Below are 24,330 nucleotides of genomic sequence, written 5' to 3'. Positions count from 1 at the left end.
GATTTTGAATGTGGTCAGTTCATAGGCACCACAGGTTGGTTGTCAGTTAGAGGAGAAAGAGGAATTTTGGAGTAAGATGGATGGAGTGGTAGATGGTGTCCCTAGAGAGGAGAGATTGGTGATTGGTGCAGAATTCAGTGGACATGTTGGTGAAGGGAACAGAGGGGATGAAGAGGTGCTGGGTATGTATGGTGTGAAAGACAGAAATGCAGAAGGTCAGATGGTTGTAGATTTTGCAGAGAGAATGGAAATGGCTGTGGTGAACACGTATTTTCAGAAGAGGGAAGAACACAGGGTGACATACAAGAGTGGAGGGAGGTGCACACAGGTGGATTATATCCTTAGCAGGAGATGCCACCTAAAGGAGATTGGAGATTGTAAAGTGGTACCAGGGGAAAGTGTAGCAAGGCAGCATAGGGTGGTTGTCTGTAGACTGAGGTTAGAAACAAAGAAGAGGAAGAGAGTGAAGACAGAGCCAAAGATTAGATGGTGGAAGCTGAAGGAGGAGGATGGTTGCAGGCAGTTCAGGGAAAAATTGCAACAGGCCCTTGGGGGCAGTGAAGAGCTACCTGAGGACTGGGAAACTACAGCTGAGGTGGTGAGAGAAACTGGCAAGAATGTGTTGGGTGTTTCGTCTGGTCAGAGGAAAGAAGACTAGGAAAGTTGGTGGTGGAATGAGGAAGTCCAGGAGAGTATTCAGAAGAAGAAGACAGCTAAGAAAAAGTGGGATAACCAGAGAGATGAAGGAAGTAGTCAGGAGTGCTGTGAGGCTAGTCGCATAGCGAAAAGAATGGTGGCAAAGGCTCAGGCCTGTGATGAGCTGTATGAGAGGCTGGACAGTAAAGAAGGAGTAAAGGACTTGTATCGTTTGGCTAAACAGAGAGATAGAGATGGAAAGGATGCACAGCAGGTTAGGCTGATAAAGGATAGAGAGGGAAATGTACTAGTGAGTGAACAGAGAGTGATGAGTAGATGGAAGGAGTACTTTGAAGAACTAATGAATGAGGAAAACGAGAGAGAGAGGAGGACAATGGGGGGAGAGACAGTGGATCAGGAAGTGCAGAGATTTAGTAAGGTGGAAGTGAGGGCAGCTTTAAAAAGGATGAAGAATGGAAAGGCAGTTGGTCCAGATGACAGACCTGTGGAGGTATGGAGATGTTTAGGAGAGAAGGCAGTGGACTTTTTAACCAGGTTGTTTAACAGAATCCTGGAGAGTGAGAGGATGCCTGATGAGTGGAGAAGCAGTGCACTGGTCCCCATTTTTAAGAACAAGGGTGATGTGCAGAGCTGCAGTAACTACAGAGGTATAAAGTTGATGAGCCACACCATGAAGGTATGGGAAAGAGTTGTTGAAGCAAGGCTAAGGCGAGAGGTTCAGATCAATGAGCAGCAGTTTGGTTTCATGCCCAGAAAGAGCACCACAGATGCAGTTTTTGCATTGAGAGTGTTGGTAGAGAAGTACAGAGAAGGTCAGAAGGAGCTGCATTGTGTCTTTGTGGATCTAGAGAAGGCAGATGATAGGGTGCCAAGAGAAGAACTGTGGTACTGTATGAGGAAGTCAGGTGTAGCTGAAAAGTATGTTAGGGTGGTGCAGGACATGTATGAGGATAGTGAGACAGTGGTGAGGTGTGCAGTTGGAGTGACAGATGGTTTCAAGGTGAAGGTGGGGTTACATCAGGGATCAGCTTTGAGCCCCTTCTTGTTTGCAATGGTGATAGAAAGGTTGACAGATGAGGTCAGGCAGGAGGCTCCATGGACCATGATGTTTGCAGATGACATTGTAATCTGTGTTGAGAGTAGAGAGCAGGTGGAAGAGAATCTGGAGAGGTGGAGGTTTGCACTGGAGAGGAGACGAATGAAGGTCAGTAGAGATAAGACGGAATACATGTGTGTGAATGAGAGGGAGGCAGGTGGAAAGGTGAAGATGCAAGGAGTAGAGGTCGTAAAGGTGGATGACTTCAAATATCTTGGGTCAACTATCCAGAGCAATGGACAGTGTAGAAAAGAGGTGAAGAAGAGGGTGCAGGCAGGATGGAGTGGGTGGAGACGGGTGTCAGAGCTGATGTGTGACAGAAGGATAGCAGCAAGAGTGAAAGGGAAGGTCTACAAGACAGCAGTGCGTCCTGCTATGATGTTTGGTTTGGAGACTGTGGCTCTGTCTAAAAGACAGGAGGCTGAGCTGGAGGTGGCGGAGATGAAGATGCTGAGATTTTCATTGGGAGTGACAAGGATGGACAAGATTAGAAATGAGCAGATCAGAGGGACAGTGAAGGTGGAGCAGTTTGGAGATAAAGCCAGAGAGGCCAGGTTGAGATGGTTTGGACATGTGTTGAGGAGGAATAGTGGATATATTGGGCAAAGAATGTTGGAGATGGAGCTGCCGGGTAGAAGGAGAAGAGGTAGACCTCAGAGAAGGTTTATGGATGTAGTGAAGGTGGACATGGAGATGGTTGGTGTGAAAGTAGAGGAGGCAGTGGATAGGGCAAGATGGAGGCAGATGATCCGCTGTGGTGACCCCTAAAGGGAGCAGCCGAAAGAAGAAGAAAAGATATAGACACACGCACACTCACACATACATGATTGCATGATTGAATTGTTCTTTGTGTCATGAAAAGGTTCTTCAGATCAATAGAGAATGTGCTGTATATGGTTCTATACAGCAACGTTTTGAAAACCGTTCTATATAGCACCAAAAGGGTTCTACAGTTACAAGCTTGACATTGTAACAATAGAAGAACCCTTTTTGAAATTATATAGAACTTTTTATGCTATATAGAACCATCTTTTTGACTTTTGAGTGTACAGTTCAGATGTGACACGGTTCTTAAACTGGAGAACCCTTTATGGACATTAATACTCTGTCTGTGTGTGTGTGTGTGTGTGTGTGTGTGTGTGTGTGTGTATGTGTGTGTAGGTGGTGGGCTTTGACAGCGTGGATGATGAATCGAAGCCGGAGCATCATGTGTTTAATCTGGACAGCCCTCTGCCGGAGAACTGGACCGAGGAGGACAATCCACCGTACTCCTACTACCTGTACTACACCTACGCTAACATGACTGTCCTCAACCACCTGCGCAGGTACACACTGGCTGGGTTTCCGTAAAACGGGTTGAAAAGGCCGCAGGAAGCTGCTCTACTGAAACTCTGCTAATGTTGACTAAACTCCTCTAAACTGCCTGCTTAGTGAGGAACGTGCTGTGAAGTTCTGTTTTTGGGTGGAACGTCTGTTTGCAGGAGGCGGGGCTTCCACACCTTTGTGCTGCGACCTCACTGTGGGGAGGCTGGGCCTATTCACCACCTGGTGTCTGGATTCATGCTGTCAGCCAACATCTCACACGGACTGATGCTGAGGAAGGTACGCACACGTAGCGCTCAGCTTCATTTCTGACGATGAGCTCTGTTAGCAGAGATTAATATCTGTCTGTCTGTTTCTGTCTCTCTGTCTCTGTCTCTCTCTCTGTCTGTCTGTCTGTCTGTGTTCTCCAGGCTCCTGTGCTGCAGTACCTATACTATCTCGCCCAAGTCGGTATCGCCATGTCTCCACTCAGCAACAACAGCCTGTTCCTCAGTTACCATAGAAACCCTCTGCCGGAGTATCTCTCCCGCGGCCTCATGGTGTCGCTGTCCACTGATGACCCACTGCAGTTCCACTTTACCAAGGTAACTCTGGTTAACGTAGTGCAGACGGGCAGACTGGACGTTTCTGAGCCCCAATTTAAGACATTTGATTTAACTACTAAATATATTTATCAAAGTCGCTTACGGTCAGATCTGACTGTAGAGGAGTGACTGTCCGCTTTCTTGTGGTTTCGTCTTCGGTGTGTCTGTACAATCAAACTCGTATCTGGTTGGAGTCTGTAAATTAAGGCTTAATGGAATAGCAACCCAAAAAATATGTGATCAGTGGTGAATTAACCAAAGCCATCATCAAAATAATCAAACTAATCAAATTAAACACTAATCATTTGTGCGCATGGCCGTCCAGTACAGCAGTGGATGTGCTCACAGTGGAGAACATGTCTTTGGAGATTTAACTTACATCAGAACTTCACTCTCACACGTGAACAGTTCTACAAAATGAATATTAATGTTATTATGCTAGTTATCGAGATTTTGTTATGCTTTATATTAGAGCAGCAGAAATGGACCTTAAACAGAAGTTAGGACCCTTTTGGGGATCCTAAAGTTAGGACAGGATTTAGGAGGTTTAGTCTAGTTAGGATGTTTGTGTGATGCTGTTTTCTGATCTGGAGTTAATGCTGAGGCGATTAAGGGAGGAGCTGATATTCTGGAATAGATACTGAACTAAACTCAGTCCTACTGAAGTCATCATGTTCTTCTCTGTGCTCGACTTCAGAACATAAGTGAAGCATAGATGGGTTCTCAACCACTGTGATATGTGATGTGTGTATATATTTTATGTGTCTGTATAGATATGTATATATATGTGTGTGTGTGTGTGTGTGTGTAGGAGCCCCTGATGGAGGAGTACAGTATCGCCACTCAGGTGTGGAAGCTCAGCTCGTGTGATATGTGTGAATTAGCGAGGAACAGCGTGCTCATGAGTGGTTTCTCACACAAGGTATCAAACACACACACACACGATGTGTAAATGTAAGATGTGACCGCAGTGTCGGGTCCTTGTGCTGCTGAAACACCCAGCTTCTCTCTCAGGGATTAATAATCAATACGTCTGTGTATCTGTTTTGCAAGCACCTGACTCAGTACAGTCGCCTCACTCAGCACAGTCGCCTCTTCACTCAGTACAGTCGCTTCACTCAGCACAGTCGCCTCACTCAGCACAGTCGCCTCTTCACTCAGTACAGTCGCCTCACTCAGCACAGTCGCTTCACTCAGTACAGTCGCTTCACTCAGTACAGTCGCCTCACTCAGTAGTCGCCTCACTCAGTACAGTCGCTTCACTCAGCACAGTCGCCTCTTCACTCAGTACAGTCGCCTCACTCAGCACAGTCGCTTCACTCAGTACAGTCGCTTCACTCAGTACAGTCGCCTCACTCAGTAGTCGCCTCACTCAGTACAGTCGCTTCACTCAGCACAGTCGCCTCACTCAGCACAGTCGCCTCTTCACTCAGTACAGTCGCCTCACTCAGCACAGTCGCTTCACTCAGTACAGTCGCCTCACTCAGTACAGTCACTTCACTCAGCCAGCCACTTCACTCAGTACAGTCGCTTCACTCAGCACAGTCAACTCACTCAGCAGAACCACTTCACTCAGGACAGTCGCCTCACTCAGTACAGTCGCTTCACTCAGTACAGTCGCTTCACTCAGTACAGTCACTCAGCCAGCCACTTCACTCAGCACAGTGGCCTCACTCAGCAGAACCACCTCACTCAGGACAGTCACCTCACTCAGCCAGCCACTTCACTCAGTACAGTCGCCTCACTCAGTACAGTCGCCTCACTCAGTACAGTCGCTTCACTCATCACAGTCACTCAGCCAGCCACTTCACTCAGCACAGTGGCCTCAATCAGCAGAACCACCTCACTCAGGACAGTCACCTCACTCAGCACAGTCAGTCAGCACAGTCACCTCACTCAGTACAGTCGCTTCACTCAGCGCAGTCACTCAGCGCAGTCACCTCACTCAGTACAGTCGCTTCACTCAGGACAGTCACCTCACTCTGCACAGTCACTCAGCGCAGTCACCTCACTCAGTACAGTCGCTTCACTCAGCATAGTCAACTCACTCAGTACAGTCACTCAGCACAGCCACTTCACACAGCAGTCACCTCACTCAGGACAGTCACTCAGCAGTCACGTTACTCAGCAGAACCACCTCACTCAGCACACTCGCCTCACTCAGCAGAACCACCTCACTCAGCACTCGCCTCACTCAGCAGAACCACCACACTCAGCACAGTCACCTCACTCAGCACAGTCACCTCACTCAGCAGAACCACCTCACTCAGCTCAGTCACCTTACTCAGCAGAGCCACCTCCCTCAGCTCAGTCACCTTACTCAGCAGAGCCACCTCACTCAGCACAGTCACTTTACTCAGCAGAGCCACCTCACTCAGCACAGTCACTTTACTCAGTAGTCACTCAGCACAGTCACCTCACTCAGCAGTCACCTCACTCAGCACAGTCACCTCACTCAGCTCAGTCACCTTACTCAGTAGTCACTCAGCACAGTCACCTTATATATAAAATATTATATATCTTTCTCTCTCTTTCTCAGGTAAAGAGTTACTGGCTGGGTCCGAGTTACACTCATGAGGGTCCGGAAGGAAACGATATCCGTCGTACGAACGTGCCAGACATCCGCGTGGCCTTCAGACATGAGACGCTGTGTGAGGAGCTGCAGCTGATAACGCATGCTGTCCAGACTCAGGGCCTGGAGAGCATTCAGGAGGATGCTCCACTCTCCATGAACCCTCTGACCTCCACACGCTGACCACAGCTCTCCACTAATTCGCCTCACGCCTTCTCCACAAACGCCACGGATCACTGCAGGTGCCTCTGTCCTGCCGGCATGCTCTGAGTTTCCTCTCTCCCCCTGAGTGACAGGGAGAGGGTGGCGGGTCATGCAGTGAGGGGGTGGGGGTGTAGCTGGAAAGCGAAAGTTTGGCTTAACACCTGCCAGTTAGCACCAAGCTAACACCTTAAAGATTACATCACACCAGTTAGCACCAAGCTAACACCTTAAAGATTACATCACACCAGTTAGCACCAAGCTAACACCTTAAAGATTACATCTCACCAGTTAGCACCAAGCTAACACCTTAAAGATTACATCTCACCAGTTAGCACCAAGCTAACACCTTAAAGATTATACCCCACCAATTAGCACCAAGCTAACACCTTAAAGATTACATCACACCAGTTAGCACCAAGCTAACACCTTAAAGATTACATCTCACCAGTTAGCACCAAGCTAACACCTTAAAGATTATACCCCATCAATTAGCACCATGCTAACACCTTAAAGATTATACCCCACCAATTAGCACCAAGCTAACACCTTAAAGATTACATCTCACCAGTTAGCACCAAGCTAACACCTTAAAGATTACATCTCACCAGTTAGCACCAAGCTAATACCTTAAAGATTATACCCCACCAATTAGCACCAAGCTAACACCTTAAAGATTACATCTCACCAGTTAGCACCAAGATAACACCTTAAAGATTACATCTCACCAGTTAGCACCAAGCTAACACCTTAAAGATTATACCCCACCAATTAGCACCAAGCTAACACCTTAAAGATTACATCTCACCAGTTAGCACCAAGCTAACACCTTAAAGATTATACCCCACCAATTAGCACCAAGCTAACACCTTAAAGATTATACCCCACCAATTAGCACCAAGATAACACCTTAAAGATTACATCTCACCAGTTAGCACCAAGCTAACACCTTAAAGATTATACCCCACCAATTAGCACCAAGCTAACACCTTAAAGATTATACCCCACCAATTAGCACCAAGCTAACACCTTAAAGATTACATCTCACCAGTTAGCACCAAGCTAACACCTTAAAGATTATACCCCACCAATTAGCACCAAGCTAACGCCTTAAAGATTATACCCCACCAGTTAGCACCAAGCTAACACCTTAAAGATTATACCCCACCAATTAGCACCAAGCTAACACCTTAAAGATGACATTTCACCAGTTAGCACCAAGCTAACACCTTAAAGATTATACCCCACCAATTAGCACCAAGCTAACACCTTAAAGATTATACCCCACCAATTAGCACCAAGCTAACGCCTTAAAGATTATACCCCACCAGTTAGCACCAAGCTAACACCTTTAAGATTACATCTCACCAGTTAGCACCAAGCTAACACCTTAAAGATTACATCTCACCAGTTAGCACCAAGCTAACACCTTAAAGATTACATCTCACCAGTTAGCACCAAGCTAACACCTTAAAGATTATACCCCACCAATTAGCACCAAGCTAACACCTTAAAGATTATACCCCACCAGTTAGCACCAAGCTAACACCTTAAAGATTACATCACACCAGTTAGCACCAAGCTAACACCTTTAAGATTACATCACACCAGTTAGCACCAAGCTAACACCTTAAAGATTATACCCCACCAATTAGCACCAAGCTAACACCTTAAAGATTATACCCCACCAATTAGCACCAAGCTAACACCTTAAAGATTACATCTCACCAGTTAGCACCAAGCTAACGTTTTAAAGATTATAATCTAGATTTTAGAGTCATAGTGTTGATACCACAGAGTCTGACAATTTAGGCTTTGGTGCTAATTGGTGGAATATGAGCGTCCATTACTTGTTAGCTTCATTATCCTCATAGCTCCAGAGCTAAAACTAAAGAATATAAGTTCAGTGGCCGAACACGTTCCGGCTGATCAACTACATTCGGGGTGAGGTGGGAAAATGAGGTTAATCTTCAGCTGAACTATCGCTTTAATACCATGACACTGGGCTGTTTGTGTTGTATTGCGGGACGGTCCTGCTTCTGCATGAAGAAATCTGTCAGTGTCCTCTAGTACTGTGTGATCTGAAGCATGACTCCCAAAATCACCAACATCCTTATTATTACTTTAGAATAATTGTTGTTTTTGTTTACTAGTAGCAGGGACAAACAAACAAAAACACTGTTTACAACTGACTCCAAATGTGAAGACATGTCTGCCTCACGTTTCTGTGTCACACACAGTCTGACTGCACTGTCTGTGTGTTTTACACCATGACTGTGAGCACAGCCGCTAATCTGAGTGTCGAGGTTTATTTGTGCAGCCACTAGTGAGGTGACACAGCAGCACAACTCCAGAGGGGGTGGGTTTAGGCTCAAGGGTCTAGAGGGCAGGCTCCAGAGGGAATGCTTTTGTGGTGCAGGATGTAGCATCTGTGGCATAGGGTGTAGCTTCTAGGCTGTAAGGTCTTTAGGGTGAAGGGTATAGGGTTTAAGGTGTATGATTGAGGGTGAAGGGTATAGGGTTTAAGGTGTATGATTGAGGGTGAAGGCTGTATGGTTTAAGGTGTATGATTGAGGGTGAAGGCTGTAGGGTTTAAGGTGTATGATTGAGGGTGAAGGCTGTAGGCTTTAAGGTGTATGATTGAGGGTGAAGGCTGTATGGTTTAAGGTGTATGATTGAGGGTGAAGGCTGTAGGCTTTAAGGTGTATGATTGAGGGTGAAGGCTGTAGGCTTTAAGGTGTATGATTGAGGGTGAAGGCTGTATGGTTTAAGGTGTATGATTGAGGGTGAAGGCTGTATGGTTTAAGGTGTATGATTGAGGGTGAAGGCTGTAGGGTTTAAGGTGTATGATTGAGGGTGAAGGCTGTAGGCTTTAAGGTGTATGATTGAGGGTGAAGGCTGTATGGTTTAAGGTGTATGATTGAGGGTGAAGGCTGTAGGGTTTAAGGTGTATGATTGAGGGTGAAGGATGTAGGCTTTAAGGTGTATGATTGAGGGTAAAGGCTGTATGGTTTAAGGTGTATGATTGAGGGTGAAGGCTGTAGGCTTTAAGGTGTATGATTGAGGGTGAAGGCTGTAGGCTTTAAGGTGTATGATTGAGGGTGAAGGCTGTAGGCTTTAAGGTGTATGATTGAGGGTGAAGGCTGTATGGTTTAAGGTGTATGATTGAGGGTGAAGGCTGTAGGCTTTAAGGTGTATGATTGAGGGTGAAGGCTGTAGGGTTTAAGGTGTATGATTGAGGGTAAAGGCTGTATGGTTTAAGGTGTATGATTGAGGGTGAAGGCTGTAGGCTTTAAGGTGTATGATTGAGGGTGAAGGCTGTAGGGTTTAAGGTGTATGATTGAGGGTGAAGGCTGTAGGGTTTAAGGTGTATGATTGAGGGTAAAGGCTGTATGGTTTAAGGTGTATGATTGAGGGTGAAGGCTGTAGGCTTTAAGGTGTATGATTGAGGGTGAAGGCTGTAGGCTTTAAGGTGTATGATTGAGGGTGAAGGCTGTAGGGTTTAAGGTGTATGATTGAGGGTAAAGGCTGTATGGTTTAAGGTGTATGATTGAGGGTGAAGGCTGTAGGCTTTAAGGTGTATGATTGAGGGTGAAGGCTGTAGGGTTTAAGGTGTATGATTGAGGGTAAAGGCTGTATGGTTTAAGGTGTATGATTGAGGGTGAAGGCTGTAGGCTTTAAGGTGTATGATTGAGGGTGAAGGCTGTAGGCTTTAAGGTGTATGATTGAGGGTGAAGGCTGTAGGGTTTAAGGTGTATGATTGAGGGTAAAGGCTGTATGGTTTAAGGTGTATGATTGAGGGTGAAGGCTGTAGGCTTTAAGGTGTATGATTGAGGGTGAAGGCTGTAGGCTTTAAGGTGTATGATTGAGGGTGAAGGCTGTAGGGTTCAGGTTGTAGACTCTAGACTGTAGGGAATATTAGGTATAGAGTGAAAGTCTACTTCATCTCTGTGTAATTGTCCCCTTCTGAGAGTCCACACTCTAAGGTGTAAACGTTAGACACTTGATTCTTTGGTCTATAGTAGACTTTATACTCTAGATTCTTTGGTCTATAGTATAGACTATACTCTAGATTATTTGGTCTATAGTGTAGACTTTAGATTCTTCGGTCTATAGTATAGACTATACTCTAGATTCTTTGGTCTGTAGTGTAGACTATACTCTAGATTCTTTGGTCTATAGTGTAGACTATACTGTAGATTCTTTGGTCTATAGTATAGACTATACTCTAGATTATTTGGTCTGTAGTGTAGACTATACTCTAGATTATTTGGTCTATAGTGTAGACTTTAGATTCTTTGGTATATAGTATAGACTATACTCTAGATTCTTTGGTCTATAGTGTAGACTATACTGTAGATTCTTTGGTCTATAGTGTAGACTTAAGATTCTTTGGTCTATAGTGTAGACTTTAGATTCTTTGGTCTATAGTGTAGACTTTATACTCTAGATTCTTTGGTCTATAGTGTAGATTATTTGGTCTATAGTGTAGACTTTAGATTCTTTGGTCTATAGTATAGACTTTATACTCTAGATTCTTTGGTCTATAGTGTAGATTCTTTGGTCTATAGTGTAGACTTTAGATTCTTTGGTCTATAGTTTAGACTCTAGATTCTTTGGTCTATAGTGTAGACTTTAGATTATTTGGTCTATAGTGTAGACTTTAGATTATTTGGTCTATAGTGTAGACTTTAGATTATTTGATCTATAGTATAGACTATACTCTAGATTCTTTGGTCTATAATGTAGAATATAATGTAGATTATTTGGTCTATAGTGTAGACTTTAGATTCTTTGGTCTATAGTGTAGACTTTATACTCTAGATTCTTTGGTCTGTAGTGTAGACTTTAGATTCTTTGGTCTATAGTGTAGACTTTAGATTTTTTGGACTATAGTATAGACTATACTCTAGATTCTTTGGTCTATAGTGTAGATTATTTGGTCTATAGTGTAGACTTTAGATTCTTTGGACTATAGTATAAATCCTAGGCTCTGTATTTCAAGGTGTAGGCTGTGGATTTCAGGCTCTAGATTTCAGTGTCTAGCTGTAAACTTTAGCCTGTAGATTTTAGGGTCTAAGGACTTTAGGCTCTAGGTTTTAAGGTCTAGGCTGAGGATTTTAGACTCTAGTGTTGGTTAGCTGACTCAGACTTTTGAGGAAGTGGCCTAGAAGAGAAATGCGGAACGGATTTGCTCTGTGAGGACTGGACTGTTCAACTGAGGAATTCCGATTAAACACACCTGCTGCAGGTGTGTGTGTGTGTGTGTGTGTGTGTGTGTGTTGTAAAGTGTGAACCCCCCCCCCCCCCCCCCCCCATATGGAAACATGATTTTGTATGAAGGTTTCCTTTAAAATAAAGAGTATTTTTTTAGCAGGTAGAGAAACACTTTATATGAAGTTACTCACCCATCACTGACACACAGTCTGAGTTCCGTTCATGGAAAGTTTGATTTGGATTCTTTTCTTCCGTGTTTATTCAGTAAGACGCACAGGCCGATCTGTCAGAATGTGAATGTTTATTGAATGTGGTGGAATTTCTGATTTTACATTAATTTTTTATGTTTTCCATATTCATACATTTTAAATGATGACAGTAATGTGGGAAACTCTGTTTAATATTTCTATCACTGTTATTTTATTCTGATTTCTCTGAAAGTACAAGTCACCTTTCCTAAAGATTCCAAACCTCTACAGCATAGTTTACATTTCCACACAGGATCATATGAGTCGCTTTTCTGCCTCTGCTTTTAATTTAGTTTGGTTGAAATCTTGTACATGATTTACATTTGTTATTGTTAAATTCTCCACAGTTCTGAAGTTTTATTTAGATCAGTAAGTTTTTAATGACTGTTTTGTTTCCTTTAAATGTTTTTGATTTGAACATCATGTCGCAGCCCTTGTGGCCGATTGATGCTGACGTTCGATGGCCTGATGAATAGAAATGCTCACTTGTACTGAGATCAAATAAAGCATGAAAGTATCATCATCTTGTCTGTAGAGTTGATCCAAACCTGAAATGCTGCGCACTGTATAAACACAAGGGTTTATTGATATATAACAGCTAAGAGTTTAGAGTCTTAGCTACTGTTAGTACAACAGAGGGCAAAGTGGTGCATAGGTAAACATGATCTACTGTTATTCCGACAAGTAAAGATAAAAAAGAAGCATCAGGGCAAGTCAGTACGTAGGTAAATGGGAGCTACGTTTATTCCAACAGGTAGAGGACAAATAAAAGTGTCTGAACAGGATCTACTGTTATTCCAACGGATAGAGGACGATTCAGAGCATCTGTAAGTGGGAGCTACCATTATTGTAGCTGATAGAGGACAAACTGGAGTGTCTGAACAGGATCTACTGTTATTCCAACCGACTTTCTCTGAAACCAAGAGATTTTAATTTAACATGTTAAGTGTTTGCTGACAAAGAAATCATGCTGACTTGTACTAAATAAAATCTGACGCTCTGGAAGATCCCAGAACTTCAAACAGCAGTTATTCTATGTACTGTTGTTCCTGTATTGATTGTTACTACATAATCTAGTGGTTATAAATAAACACAGGTTAACATGCTGACTTATTCAGAAAGGTCATTTTATCATACAGAACGGTTCAGTCAACACTAGAGCTGTACGATATGGACACTCTCAGTATTGTGAGGATGGTGACTGATATCCCAGTTCTGATACTCATTTACACAACTTGCTCTACAATCAATGACCAGATCTGCATTATATTATCCAAAATCATTTCTATGATATAACTATGATTGGTTAGAGGCTCATTTATACATTATAGATTTCTGTGATGAGATTATTAATAAACACAACATTGTGCAGATCTGCTGAGTAGCAGTGTTTTGATGCTTTAGTTTATCCGGTTGATCCATCATCTGTGTTAAAGAGGCTCCGCTGAGTCCTGCAGGGCATCCAGTCCGGCTCTACCTGAGCTCACCTGGACACAACTGGACACAATCCACACAGGTAACCCAGCACTGCAGGATGCTTTTGTGGCTCTGTCTCCTCACATCTCAGACCAGCGGGCTGACCTCTCTGGACATCTACACAAACATTTACAGTCGGTTATTCATACAGCCTAATGAGAAACTGTAGAACGGACTCGGTTTATATCACAATACCTACATTTAGAGTCGGTTATTCATTCAGCCTAATAAGAAACTGTAGAACGGACTCGGTTTATATCACAATACCTACATTTAGAGTCGGTTATTCATTCAGTCTAATGAGAAACTGTAGAACAGAATCGGTTTATATCACAATACCTACATTTAGAGTCGGTTATTCATTCAGCCTAATGAGAAACTGTAGAACAGAATCGGTTTATATCACAATACCTACATTTAGAGTCGGTTATTCATTCAGTCTAATGAGAAACTGTAGAACGGACTCGGTTTATATCACAATACATACATTTAGAGTCGGTTATTCATTCAGCCTAATGAGAAACTGTAGAACAGACTCGGTTTATATCACAATACCTACATTTAGAGCCGGTTATTCATTCAGTCTAATGAGAAACTGTAGAACGGACTCGGTTTATATCACAATACCTACATTTAGAGTCGGTTATTCATTCAGTCTAATGAGAAACTGTAGAACGGACTCGGTTTATATCACAATACCTACATTTAGAGTCGGTTATTCATTCAGTCTAATGAGAAACTGTAGAACGGACTCGGTTTATACCACAATACCAACATTTAGAGCCGGTTATTCATTCAGTCTAATGAGAAACTGGAGAACGGACTCGGTTTATATCACAATACCTACATTTAGAGTCGGTTATTCATTCAGTCTAATGAGAAACTGTAGAACAGAATCGGTTTATATCACAATACCTACATTTAGAGTCGGTTATTCATTGAGCCTAATGAGAAACTGTAGAACGGAATCGGTTTATATCACAATACCTACATTTAGAGTCGGTTATTCATTCAGCCTAATGAGAAACTGTAGAACAGAATCGGTTTATATCACAATACCTACATTTAGAGTCGGTTATTCATTCAGCCTAATGAGAAACTGTAGAACGGACTCGGTTTATATCACAATACCTACATTTAGAGTCGGTTATTCATTCAGCCTAATGAGAAACTGTAGAACGGACTCGGTTTATATCACAATACCTACATTTAGAGTCGGTTATTCATTCAGCCTAATGAGAAACTGTAGAACGGACTCGGTTTATATCACAATACCTACATTTAGAGTCGGTTATTCATTCAGTCCTAATGAGAAACTGTAGAACGGACTCGGTTTATATCACAATACCTACATGTAGAGTCGGTTATTCATTCAGTCTAATGAGAAACTGTAGAACGGACTCGGTTTATATCACAATACCTACATTTAGAGTCGGTTATTCATTCAGTCTAATGAGAAACTGTAGAACGGACTCGGTTTATACCACAATACCAACATTTAGAGTCGGTTATTCATTCAGTCTAATGAGAAACTGGAGAATGGACTCGGTTTATACCACAATACCTACATTTAGAGTCGGTTATTCATTCAGTCTAATGAGAAACTGTAGAACGGACTCGGTTTATACCACAATACCAACATTTAGAGCCGGTTATTCATTCAGTCTAATGAGAAACTGTAGAACGGACTCGGTTTATATCACAATACCTACATTTAGAGTCGGTTATTCATTCAGTCTAATGAGAAACTGGAGAACGGACTCGGTTTATACCACAATACCAACATTTAGAGCCGGTTATTCATTCAGTCTAATGAGAAACTGGAGAACGGACTCGGTTTATATCACAATACCTACATTTAGAGTCGGTTATTCATTCAGTCTAATGAGAAACTGTAGAACAGAATCGGTTTATATCACAATACCTACATTTAGAGTCGGTTATTCATTCAGCCTAATGAGAAACTGTAGAACGGAATCGGTTTATATCACAATACCTACATTTAGAGTCGGTTATTCATTCAGTCTAATGAGAAACTGTAGAACGGACTCGGTTTATATCACAATACATACATTTAGAGTCGGTTATTCATTCAGCCTAATGAGAAACTGTAGAACGGACTCGGTTTATATCACAATACCTACATTTAGAGTCGGTTATTCATTCAGTCTAATGAGAAACTGTAGAACGGACTCGGTTTATATCACAATACCTACATTTAGAGTCGGTTATTCATTCAGTCTAATGAGAAACTGTAGAACGGACTCGGTTTATATCACAATACCTACATTTAGAGTCGGTTATTCATTCAGTCTAATGAGAAACTGTAGAACGGACTCGGTTTATACCACAATACCAACATTTAGAGCCGGTTATTCATTCAGTCTAATGAGAAACTGTAGAACGGACTCGGTTTATACCACAATACCAACATTTAGAGCCGGTTATTCATTCAGTCTAATGAGAAACTGGAGAACGGACTCGGTTTATATCACAATACCTACATTTAGAGTCGGTTATTCATTCAGTCTAATGAGAAACTGTAGAACAGAATCGGTTTATATCACAATACCTACATTTAGAGTCGGTTATTCATTCAGCCTAATGAGAAACTGTAGAACAGAATCGGTTTATATCACAATACCTACATTTAGAGTCGGTTATTCATTCAGCCTAATGAGAAACTGTAGAACGGAATCGGTTTATATCACAATACCTACAGTTAGAGTCGGTTATTCATTCAGCCTAATGAGAAACTGTAGAACGGAATCGGTTTATATCACAATACATACATTTAGAGTCGGTTATTCATTCCGTCTAATGAGAAACTGTAGAACGGAATCGGTTTATATCACAATACCTACATTTAGAGTCGGTTATTCATTCAGCCTAATGAGAAACTGTAGAACGGCCTCGGTTTATATCACAATACCTACAATTAGAGTCGGTTATTCATTCAGTCCAATGAGAAACTGTAGAACGGACTCGGTTTATATCACAATACCTACATTTAGAGTCGGTTATTCATTCAGTCCAATGAGAAACTGTAGAACGGACTCGGTTTATATCACAATACCTACATTTAGAGTCGGTTATTCATTCAGTCTAATGAGAAACTGTAGAACGGACTCGGTTTATATCACAATACCTACATTTAGAGTCGGTTATTCATTCAGTCTAATGAGAAACTGTAGAACGGACTCGGTTTATACCACAATACCAACATTTAGAGCCGGTTATTCATTCAGTCTAATGAGAAACTGGAGAACGGACTCGGTTTATATCACAATACCTACATTTAGAGTCGGTTATTCATTCAGTCTAATGAGAAACTGTAGAACAGAATCGGTTTATATCACAATACCTACATTTAGAGTCGGTTATTCATTGAGCCTAATGAGAAACTGTAGAACGGAATCGGTTTATATCACAATACCTACATTTAGAGTCGGTTATTCATTCAGCCTAATGAGAAACTGTAGAACAGAATCGGTTTATATCACAATACCTACATTTAGAGTCGGTTATTCATTCAGCCTAATGAGAAACTGTAGAACGGACTCGGTTTATATCACAATACCTACATTTAGAGTCGGTTATTCATTCAGCCTAATGAGAAACTGTAGAACGGACTCGGTTTATATCACAATACCTACATTTAGAGTCGGTTATTCATTCAGCCTAATGAGAAACTGTAGAACGGACTCGGTTTATATCACAATACCTACATTTAGAGTCGGTTATTCATTCAGCCTAATGAGAAACTGTAGAACGGACTCGGTTTATATCACAATACCTACATGTAGAGTCGGTTATTCATTCAGTCTAATGAGAAACTGTAGAACGGACTCGGTTTATATCACAATACCTACATTTAGAGTCGGTTATTCATTCAGTCTAATGAGAAACTGTAGAACGGACTCGGTTTATACCACAATACCAACATTTAGAGTCGGTTATTCATTCAGTCTAATGAGAAACTGGAGAACGGACTCGGTTTATACCACAATACCTACATTTAGAGTCGGTTATTCATTCAGTCTAATGAGAAACTGTAGAACGGACTCGGTTTATACCACAATACCAACATTTAGAGCCGGTTATTCATTCAGTCTAATGAGAAACTGTAGAACGGACTCGGTTTATATCACAATACCTACATTTAGAGTCGGTTATTCATTCAGTCTAATGAGAAACTGGAGAACGGACTCGGTTTATACCACAATACCAACATTTAGAGTCGGTTATTCATTCAGTCTAATGAGAAACTGTAGAACGGACTCGGTTTATATCACAATACCTACATTTAGAGTCGGTTATTCATTCAGTCTAATGAGAAACTGTAGAACAGACTCGGTTTATATCACAATACCTACATTTAGAGTCGGTTATTCATTCAGCCTAATGAGAAACTGTAGAACGGAATCGGTTTATATCACAATACCTACATTTAGAGTCGGTTATTCATTCAGTCTAATGAGAAACTGTAGAACGGACTCGGTTTATATCACAATACATACATTTAGAGTCGGTTATTCATTCAGTCTAATGAGAAACTGTAGAACGGACTCGGTTTATATCACAATACCTACATTTAGAGTCGGTTATTCATTCAGTCTAATGAGAAACTGTAGAACGGACTCGGTTTATATCACAATACCTACATTTAGAGTCGGTTATTCATTCAGTCTAATGAGAAACTGTAGAACGGACTCGGTTTATATCACAATACCTACATTTAGAGTCGGTTATTCATTCAGTCTAATGAGAAACTGTAGAACGGACTCGGTTTATACCACAATACCAACATTTAGAGCCGGTTATTCATTCAGTCTAATGAGAAACTGTAGAACGGACTCGGTTTATACCACAATACCTACATTTAGAGCCGGTTATTCATTCAGTCTAATGAGAAACTGGAGAACGGACTCGGTTTATATCACAATACCTACATTTAGAGTCGGTTATTCATTCAGTCTAATGAGAAACTGTAGAACAGACTCGGTTTATATCACAATACCTACATTTAGAGTCGGTTATTCATTCAGCCTAATGAGAAACTGTAGAACAGACTCGGTTTATATCACAATACCTACATTTAGAGTCGGTTATTCATTCAGTCCTAATGAGAAACTGTAGAACGGACTCGGTTTATATCACAATACCTACATTTAGAGTCGGTTATTCATTCAGTCCTAATGAGAAACTGTAGAACGGACTCGGTTTATATCACAATACATACATTTAGAGTCGGTTATTCATTCCGTCTAATGAGAAACTGTAGAACGGACTCGGTTTATATCACAATACCTACATTTAGAGTCGGTTATTCATTCAGTCTAATGAGAAACTGTAGAACGGACTCGGTTTATATCACAATACCTACAATTAGAGTCGGTTATTCATTCAGTCCTAATGAGAAACAGTAGAACGGACTCGGTTTATATCACAATACCTACATTTAGAGTCGGTTATTCATTCAGTCCTAATGAGAAACTGTAGAACGGACTCGGTTTATATCACAATACCTACATTTAGAGTCGGTTATTCATTCAGTCTAATGAGAAACTGTAGAACAGACTCGGTTTATATCACAATACCTACATTTAGAGTCGGTTATTCATTCCGTCTAATGAGAAACTGTAGAACAGACTCGGTTTATATCACAATACCTACATTTAGAGTCGGTTATTCATTCAGTCTAATGAGAAACTGTAGAACAGACTCGGTTTATATCACAATACCTACATTTAGAGTCGGTTATTCATTCAGTCTAATGAGAAACTGTAGAACGGACTCGGTTTATATCACAATACCTACATTTAGAGTCGGTTATTCATTCAGTCTAATGAGAAACTGTAGAACGGACTCGGTTTATATCACAATACCTACATTTAGAGTCGGTTATTCATTCAGTCTAATGAGAAACTGTAGAACAGACTCGGTTTATATCACAATACCTACATTTAGAGTCGGTTATTCATTCAGCCTAATGAGAAAATTTAGAACAGACTCGGTTTATATCACAATACCTACATTTAGAGTCGGTTATTCATTCAGCCTAATGAGAAACTGTAGAACGGACTCGGTTTATATCACAATACATACATTTAGAGTCGGTTATTCATTCCGCCTAATGAGAAACTGTAGAACGGACTCGGTTTATATCACAATACATACATTTAGAGTCGGTTATTCATTCCGTCTAATGAGAAACTGTAGAACGGACTCGGTTTATATCACAATACCTACATTTAGAGTCGGTTATTCATTCCGTCTAATAAGAAACTGTAGAACGGACTCGGTTTATATCACAATACCTACATTTAGAGTCGATTATTCATTCCGTCTAATAAGAAACTGTAGAACGGACTCGGTTTATATCACAATACCTACATTTAGAGTCGGTTATTCATTCATCCTAATGAGAAACTGTAGAACGGACTCGGTTTATATCACAATACCTACATTTAGAGTCGGTTATTCATTCAGTCTAATGAGAAACTGTAGAACGGACTCGTTTTATATCACAATACCTACATTTAGAGTCGGTTATTCATTCAGTCTAATGAGAAACTGTAGAACGGACTCGGTTTATATCACAATACCTACATTTAGAGTCGGTTATTCATTCAGCCTAATGAGAAACTGTAGAACAGACTCGGTTTATATCACAATACCTACATTTAGAGCCGGTTATTCATTCAGTCTAATGAGAAACTGTAGAACGGACTCGGTTTATATCACAATACCTACATTTAGAGTCGGTTATTCATTCAGTCTAATGAGAAACTGTAGAACAGACTCGGTTTATATCACAATACCTACATTTAGAGTCGGTTATTCATTCAGTCTAATGAGAAACTGTAGAACGGACTCGGTTTATACCACAATACCAACATTTAGAGCCGGTTATTCATTCAGTCTAATGAGAAACTGTAGAACGGACTCGGTTTATATCACAATACCTACATTTAGAGTCGGTTATTCATTCAGTCTAATGAGAAACTGTAGAACAGACTCGGTTTATATCACAATACCTACATTTAGAGTCGGTTATTCATTCAGTCCTAATGAGAAACTGTAGAACAGACTCGGTTTATATCACAATACCTACATTTAGAGTCGGTTATTCATTCAGTCTAATGAGAAACTGTAGAACGGACTCGGTTTATATCACAATACATACATTTAGAGTCGGTTATTCATTCCGCCTAATGAGAAACTGTAGAACGGACTCGGTTTATATCACAATACATACATTTAGAGTCGGTTATTCATTCCGTCTAATGAGAAACTGTAGAACGGACTCGGTTTATATCACAATACCTACATTTAGAGTCGGTTATTCATTCCGTCTAATGAGAAACTGTAGAACAGACTCGGTTTATATCACAATACCTACATTTAGAGTCGGTTATTCATTCAGTCCTAATGAGAAACTGTAGAACGGACTCGGTTTATATCACAATACCTACATTTAGAGTCGGTTATTCATTCAGTCTAATGAGAAACTGTAGAACGGACTCGGTTTATATCACAATACCTACATTTAGAGTCGGTTATTCATTCAGTCTAATGAGAAACTGTAGAACGGACTCGGTTTATATCACAATACCTACATTTAGAGTCGGTTATTCATTCAGTCTAATGAGAAACTGTAGAACAGACTCGGTTTATATCACAATACCTACATTTAGAGTCGGTTATTCATTCAGTCTAATGAGAAACTGTAGAACAGACTCGGTTTATATCACAATACCTACATTTAGAGTCGGTTATTCATTCAGTCTAATGAGAAACTGTAGAACGGACTCGGTTTATATCACAATACATACATTTAGAGTCGGTTATTCATTAAGCCTAATGAGAAACTGTAGAACAGACTCGGTTTATATCACAATACCTACATTTAGAGTCGGTTATTCATTCAGTCTAATGAGAAACTGTAGAACAGACTCGGTTTATATCACAATACCTACATTTAGAGTCGGTTATTCATTCAGTCTAATGAGAAACTGTAGAACGGACTCGGTTTATATCACAATACCTACATTTAGAGTCGGTTATTCATTCCGTCTAATGAGAAACTGTAGAACAGACTCGGTTTATATCACAATACCTACATTTAGAGTCGGTTATTCATTCCGTCTAATGAGAAACTGTAGAACAGACTCGGTTTATATCACAATACCTATATTTAGAGTATTTAGAGTCGGTTATTCATTCAGTCTAATGAGAAACTGTAGAACAGACTCGGTTTATATCACAATACCTACATTTAGAGTCGGTTATTCATTCAGTCTAATGAGAAACTGTAGAACAGACTCGGTTTATATCACAATACCTACATTTAGAGTCGGTTATTCATTCAGTCTAATGAGAAACTGTAGAACGGACTCGGTTTATATCACAATACCTACATTTAGAGTCGGTTATTCATTCAGTCTAATGAGAAACTGTAGAACGGACTCGGTTTATATCACAATACCTACATTTAGAGTCGGTTATTCATTCAGTCTAATGAGAAACTGTAGAACGGACTCGGTTTATATCACAATACCTACATTTAGAGTCGGTTATTCATTCAGTCTAATGAGAAACTGTAGAACGGACTCGGTTTATATCACAATACCTACATTTAGAGTCGGTTATTCATTCAGTCTAATGAGAAACTGTAGAACGGACTCGGTTTATATCACAATACCTACATTTAGAGTCGGTTATTCATTCAGTCTAATGAGAAACTGGAGAACGGACTCGGTTTATATCACAATACCTACATTTAGAGTCGGTTATTCATTCAGTCTAATGAGAAACTGTAGAACGGACTCGGTTTATATCACAATACCTACATTTAGAGTCGGTTATTCATTCAGTCTAATGAGAAACTGTAGAACGGACTCGGTTTATATCACAATACCTACATTTAGAGTCGGTTATTCATTCCGTCTAATGAGAAACTGTAGAACGGACTCGGTTTATATCACAATACCTACATTTAGAGTCGGTTATTCATTCAGTCTAATGAGAAACTGTAGAACGGACTCGGTTTATATCACAATACCTACATTTAGAGTCGGTTATTCATTCAGTCTAATGAGAAACTGTAGAACGGACTCGGTTTATATCACAATACCTACATTTAGAGTCGGTTATTCATTCAGTCTAATGAGAAACTGTAGAACGGACTCGGTTTATATCACAATACCTACATTTAGAGTCGGTTATTCATTCAGTCTAATGAGAAACTGTAGAACGGACTCGGTTTATATCACAATACCTACATTTAGAGTCGGTTATTCATTCAGTCTAATGAGAAACTGTAGAACGGACTCGGTTTATATCACAATACCTACATTTAGAGTCGGTTATTCATTCAGTCTAATGAGAAACTGTAGAACGGACTCGGTTTATATCACAATACCTACATTTAGAGTCGGTTATTCATTCAGTCTAATGAGAAACTGTAGAACGGACTCGGTTTATATCACAATACCTACATTTAGAGTCGGTTATTCATTCCGTCTAATGAGAAACTGTAGAACGGACTCGGTTTATATCACAATACCTACATTTAGAGTCGGTTATTCATTCCGTCTAATGAGAAACTGTAGAACGGACTCGGTTTATATCACAATACCTACATTTAGAGTCGGTTATTCATTCAGTCTAATGAGAAACTGTAGAACGGACTCGGTTTATATCACAATACCTACATTTAGAGTCGGTTATTCATTCAGTCTAATGAGAAACTGTAGAACGGACTCGGTTTATATCACAATACCTACATTTAGAGTCGGTTATTCATTCAGTCTAATGAGAAACTGTAGAACGGACTCGGTTTATATCACAATACCTACATTTAGAGTCGGTTATTCATTCAGTCTAATGAGAAACTGTAGAACGGACTCGGTTTATATCACAATACCTACATTTAGAGTCGGTTATTCATTCAGTCTAATGAGAAACTGTAGAACGGACTCGGTTTATATCACAATACCTACATTTAGAGTCGGTTATTCATTCAGTCTAATGAGAAACTGTAGAACGGACTCGGTTTATATCACAATACCAACATTTAGAGTCGGTTATTCATTCAGTCTAATGAGAAACTGTAGAACGGACTCGGTTTATATCACAATACCTACATTTAGAGCCGGTTATTCATTCAGTCTAATGAGAAACTGGAGAACGGACTCGGTTTATATCACAATACCTACATTTAGAGCCGGTTATTCATTCAGTCTAATGAGAAACTGTAGAACGGACTCGGTTTATATCACAATACCTACATTTAGAGTCGGTTATTCATTCAGTCTAATGAGAAACTGTAGAACGGACTCGGTTTATATCACAATACCTACATTTAGAGTCGATTATTCATTCAGTCTAATGAGAAACTGTAGAACGGACTCGGTTTATACCACAATACCTACATTTAGAGTCGGTTATTCATTCAGTCTAATGAGAAACTGTAGAACGGACTCGGTTTATATCACAATACCTACATTTAGAGTCGGTTATTCATTCAGCCTAATGAGAAACTGTAGAACAGAATCGGTTTATATCACAATACCTACATTTAGAGTCAGTTATTCATTCAGCCTAATGAGAAACTGTAGAACGGACTCGGTTTATATCACAATACATACATTTAGAGTCGGTTATTCATTCCGTCTAATAAGAAACTGTAGAACGGACTCGGTTTATATCACAATACCTACATTTAGAGTCGGTTATTCATTCCGTCTAATAAGAAACTGTAGAACGGACTCGGTTTATATCACAATACCTACATTTAGAGTCGGTTATTCATTCAGTCTAATGAGAAACTGTAGAACGGACTCGGTTTATATCACAATACCTACATTTAGAGTCGGTTATTCATTCAGCCTAATGAGAAACTGTAGAACGGACTCGGTTTATATCACAATACCTACATTTAGAGTCGGT

The 24,330-nt window shown here is 40.6% G+C and overlaps 2 protein-coding genes across 9 annotated transcripts in view; one reads left to right on the top strand and one right to left on the bottom strand.

Annotated features, from left to right (window-relative positions):
- LOC108416110 (AMP deaminase 2) overlaps positions 1-12,421 on the top strand; it is a 60,124-nt gene extending 47,703 nt beyond the window's left edge. For all 6 annotated transcript variants that reach the window (XM_037532322.1, XM_037532325.1, XM_037532326.1 and 3 more), the window contains 5 exons: positions 2,915-3,078; positions 3,235-3,355; positions 3,487-3,660; positions 4,472-4,582; positions 6,200-12,421. In XM_037532322.1, the coding sequence (XP_037388219.1) occupies positions 2,915-3,078; positions 3,235-3,355; positions 3,487-3,660; positions 4,472-4,582; positions 6,200-6,415 (786 nt within the window). In that variant the 3' untranslated portion in view covers positions 6,416-12,421. The remainder of the gene's footprint in view (positions 1-2,914; positions 3,079-3,234; positions 3,356-3,486; positions 3,661-4,471; positions 4,583-6,199) is intronic.
- A 403-nt stretch (positions 12,422-12,824) lies between these two features.
- Positions 12,825-24,330, bottom strand: part of eps8l3a (EPS8-like 3a) — a 48,898-nt gene continuing 37,392 nt past the window's right edge. For all 3 annotated transcript variants that reach the window (XM_037532329.1, XM_037532327.1, XM_037532328.1), the window contains exon 20: positions 12,825-13,491. In XM_037532329.1, the coding sequence (XP_037388226.1) occupies positions 13,462-13,491 (30 nt within the window). In that variant the 3' untranslated portion in view covers positions 12,825-13,461. The remainder of the gene's footprint in view (positions 13,492-24,330) is intronic.

The sequence above is a fragment of the Pygocentrus nattereri genome, chromosome 21 (genome assembly GCF_015220715.1).
Source record: "Pygocentrus nattereri isolate fPygNat1 chromosome 21, fPygNat1.pri, whole genome shotgun sequence".
Lineage (NCBI taxonomy): Eukaryota > Metazoa > Chordata > Actinopteri > Characiformes > Serrasalmidae > Pygocentrus > Pygocentrus nattereri.
Note: the sequence above shows the minus strand (reverse complement) of the source record. Positions and strands in the feature narration are given on the sequence as shown.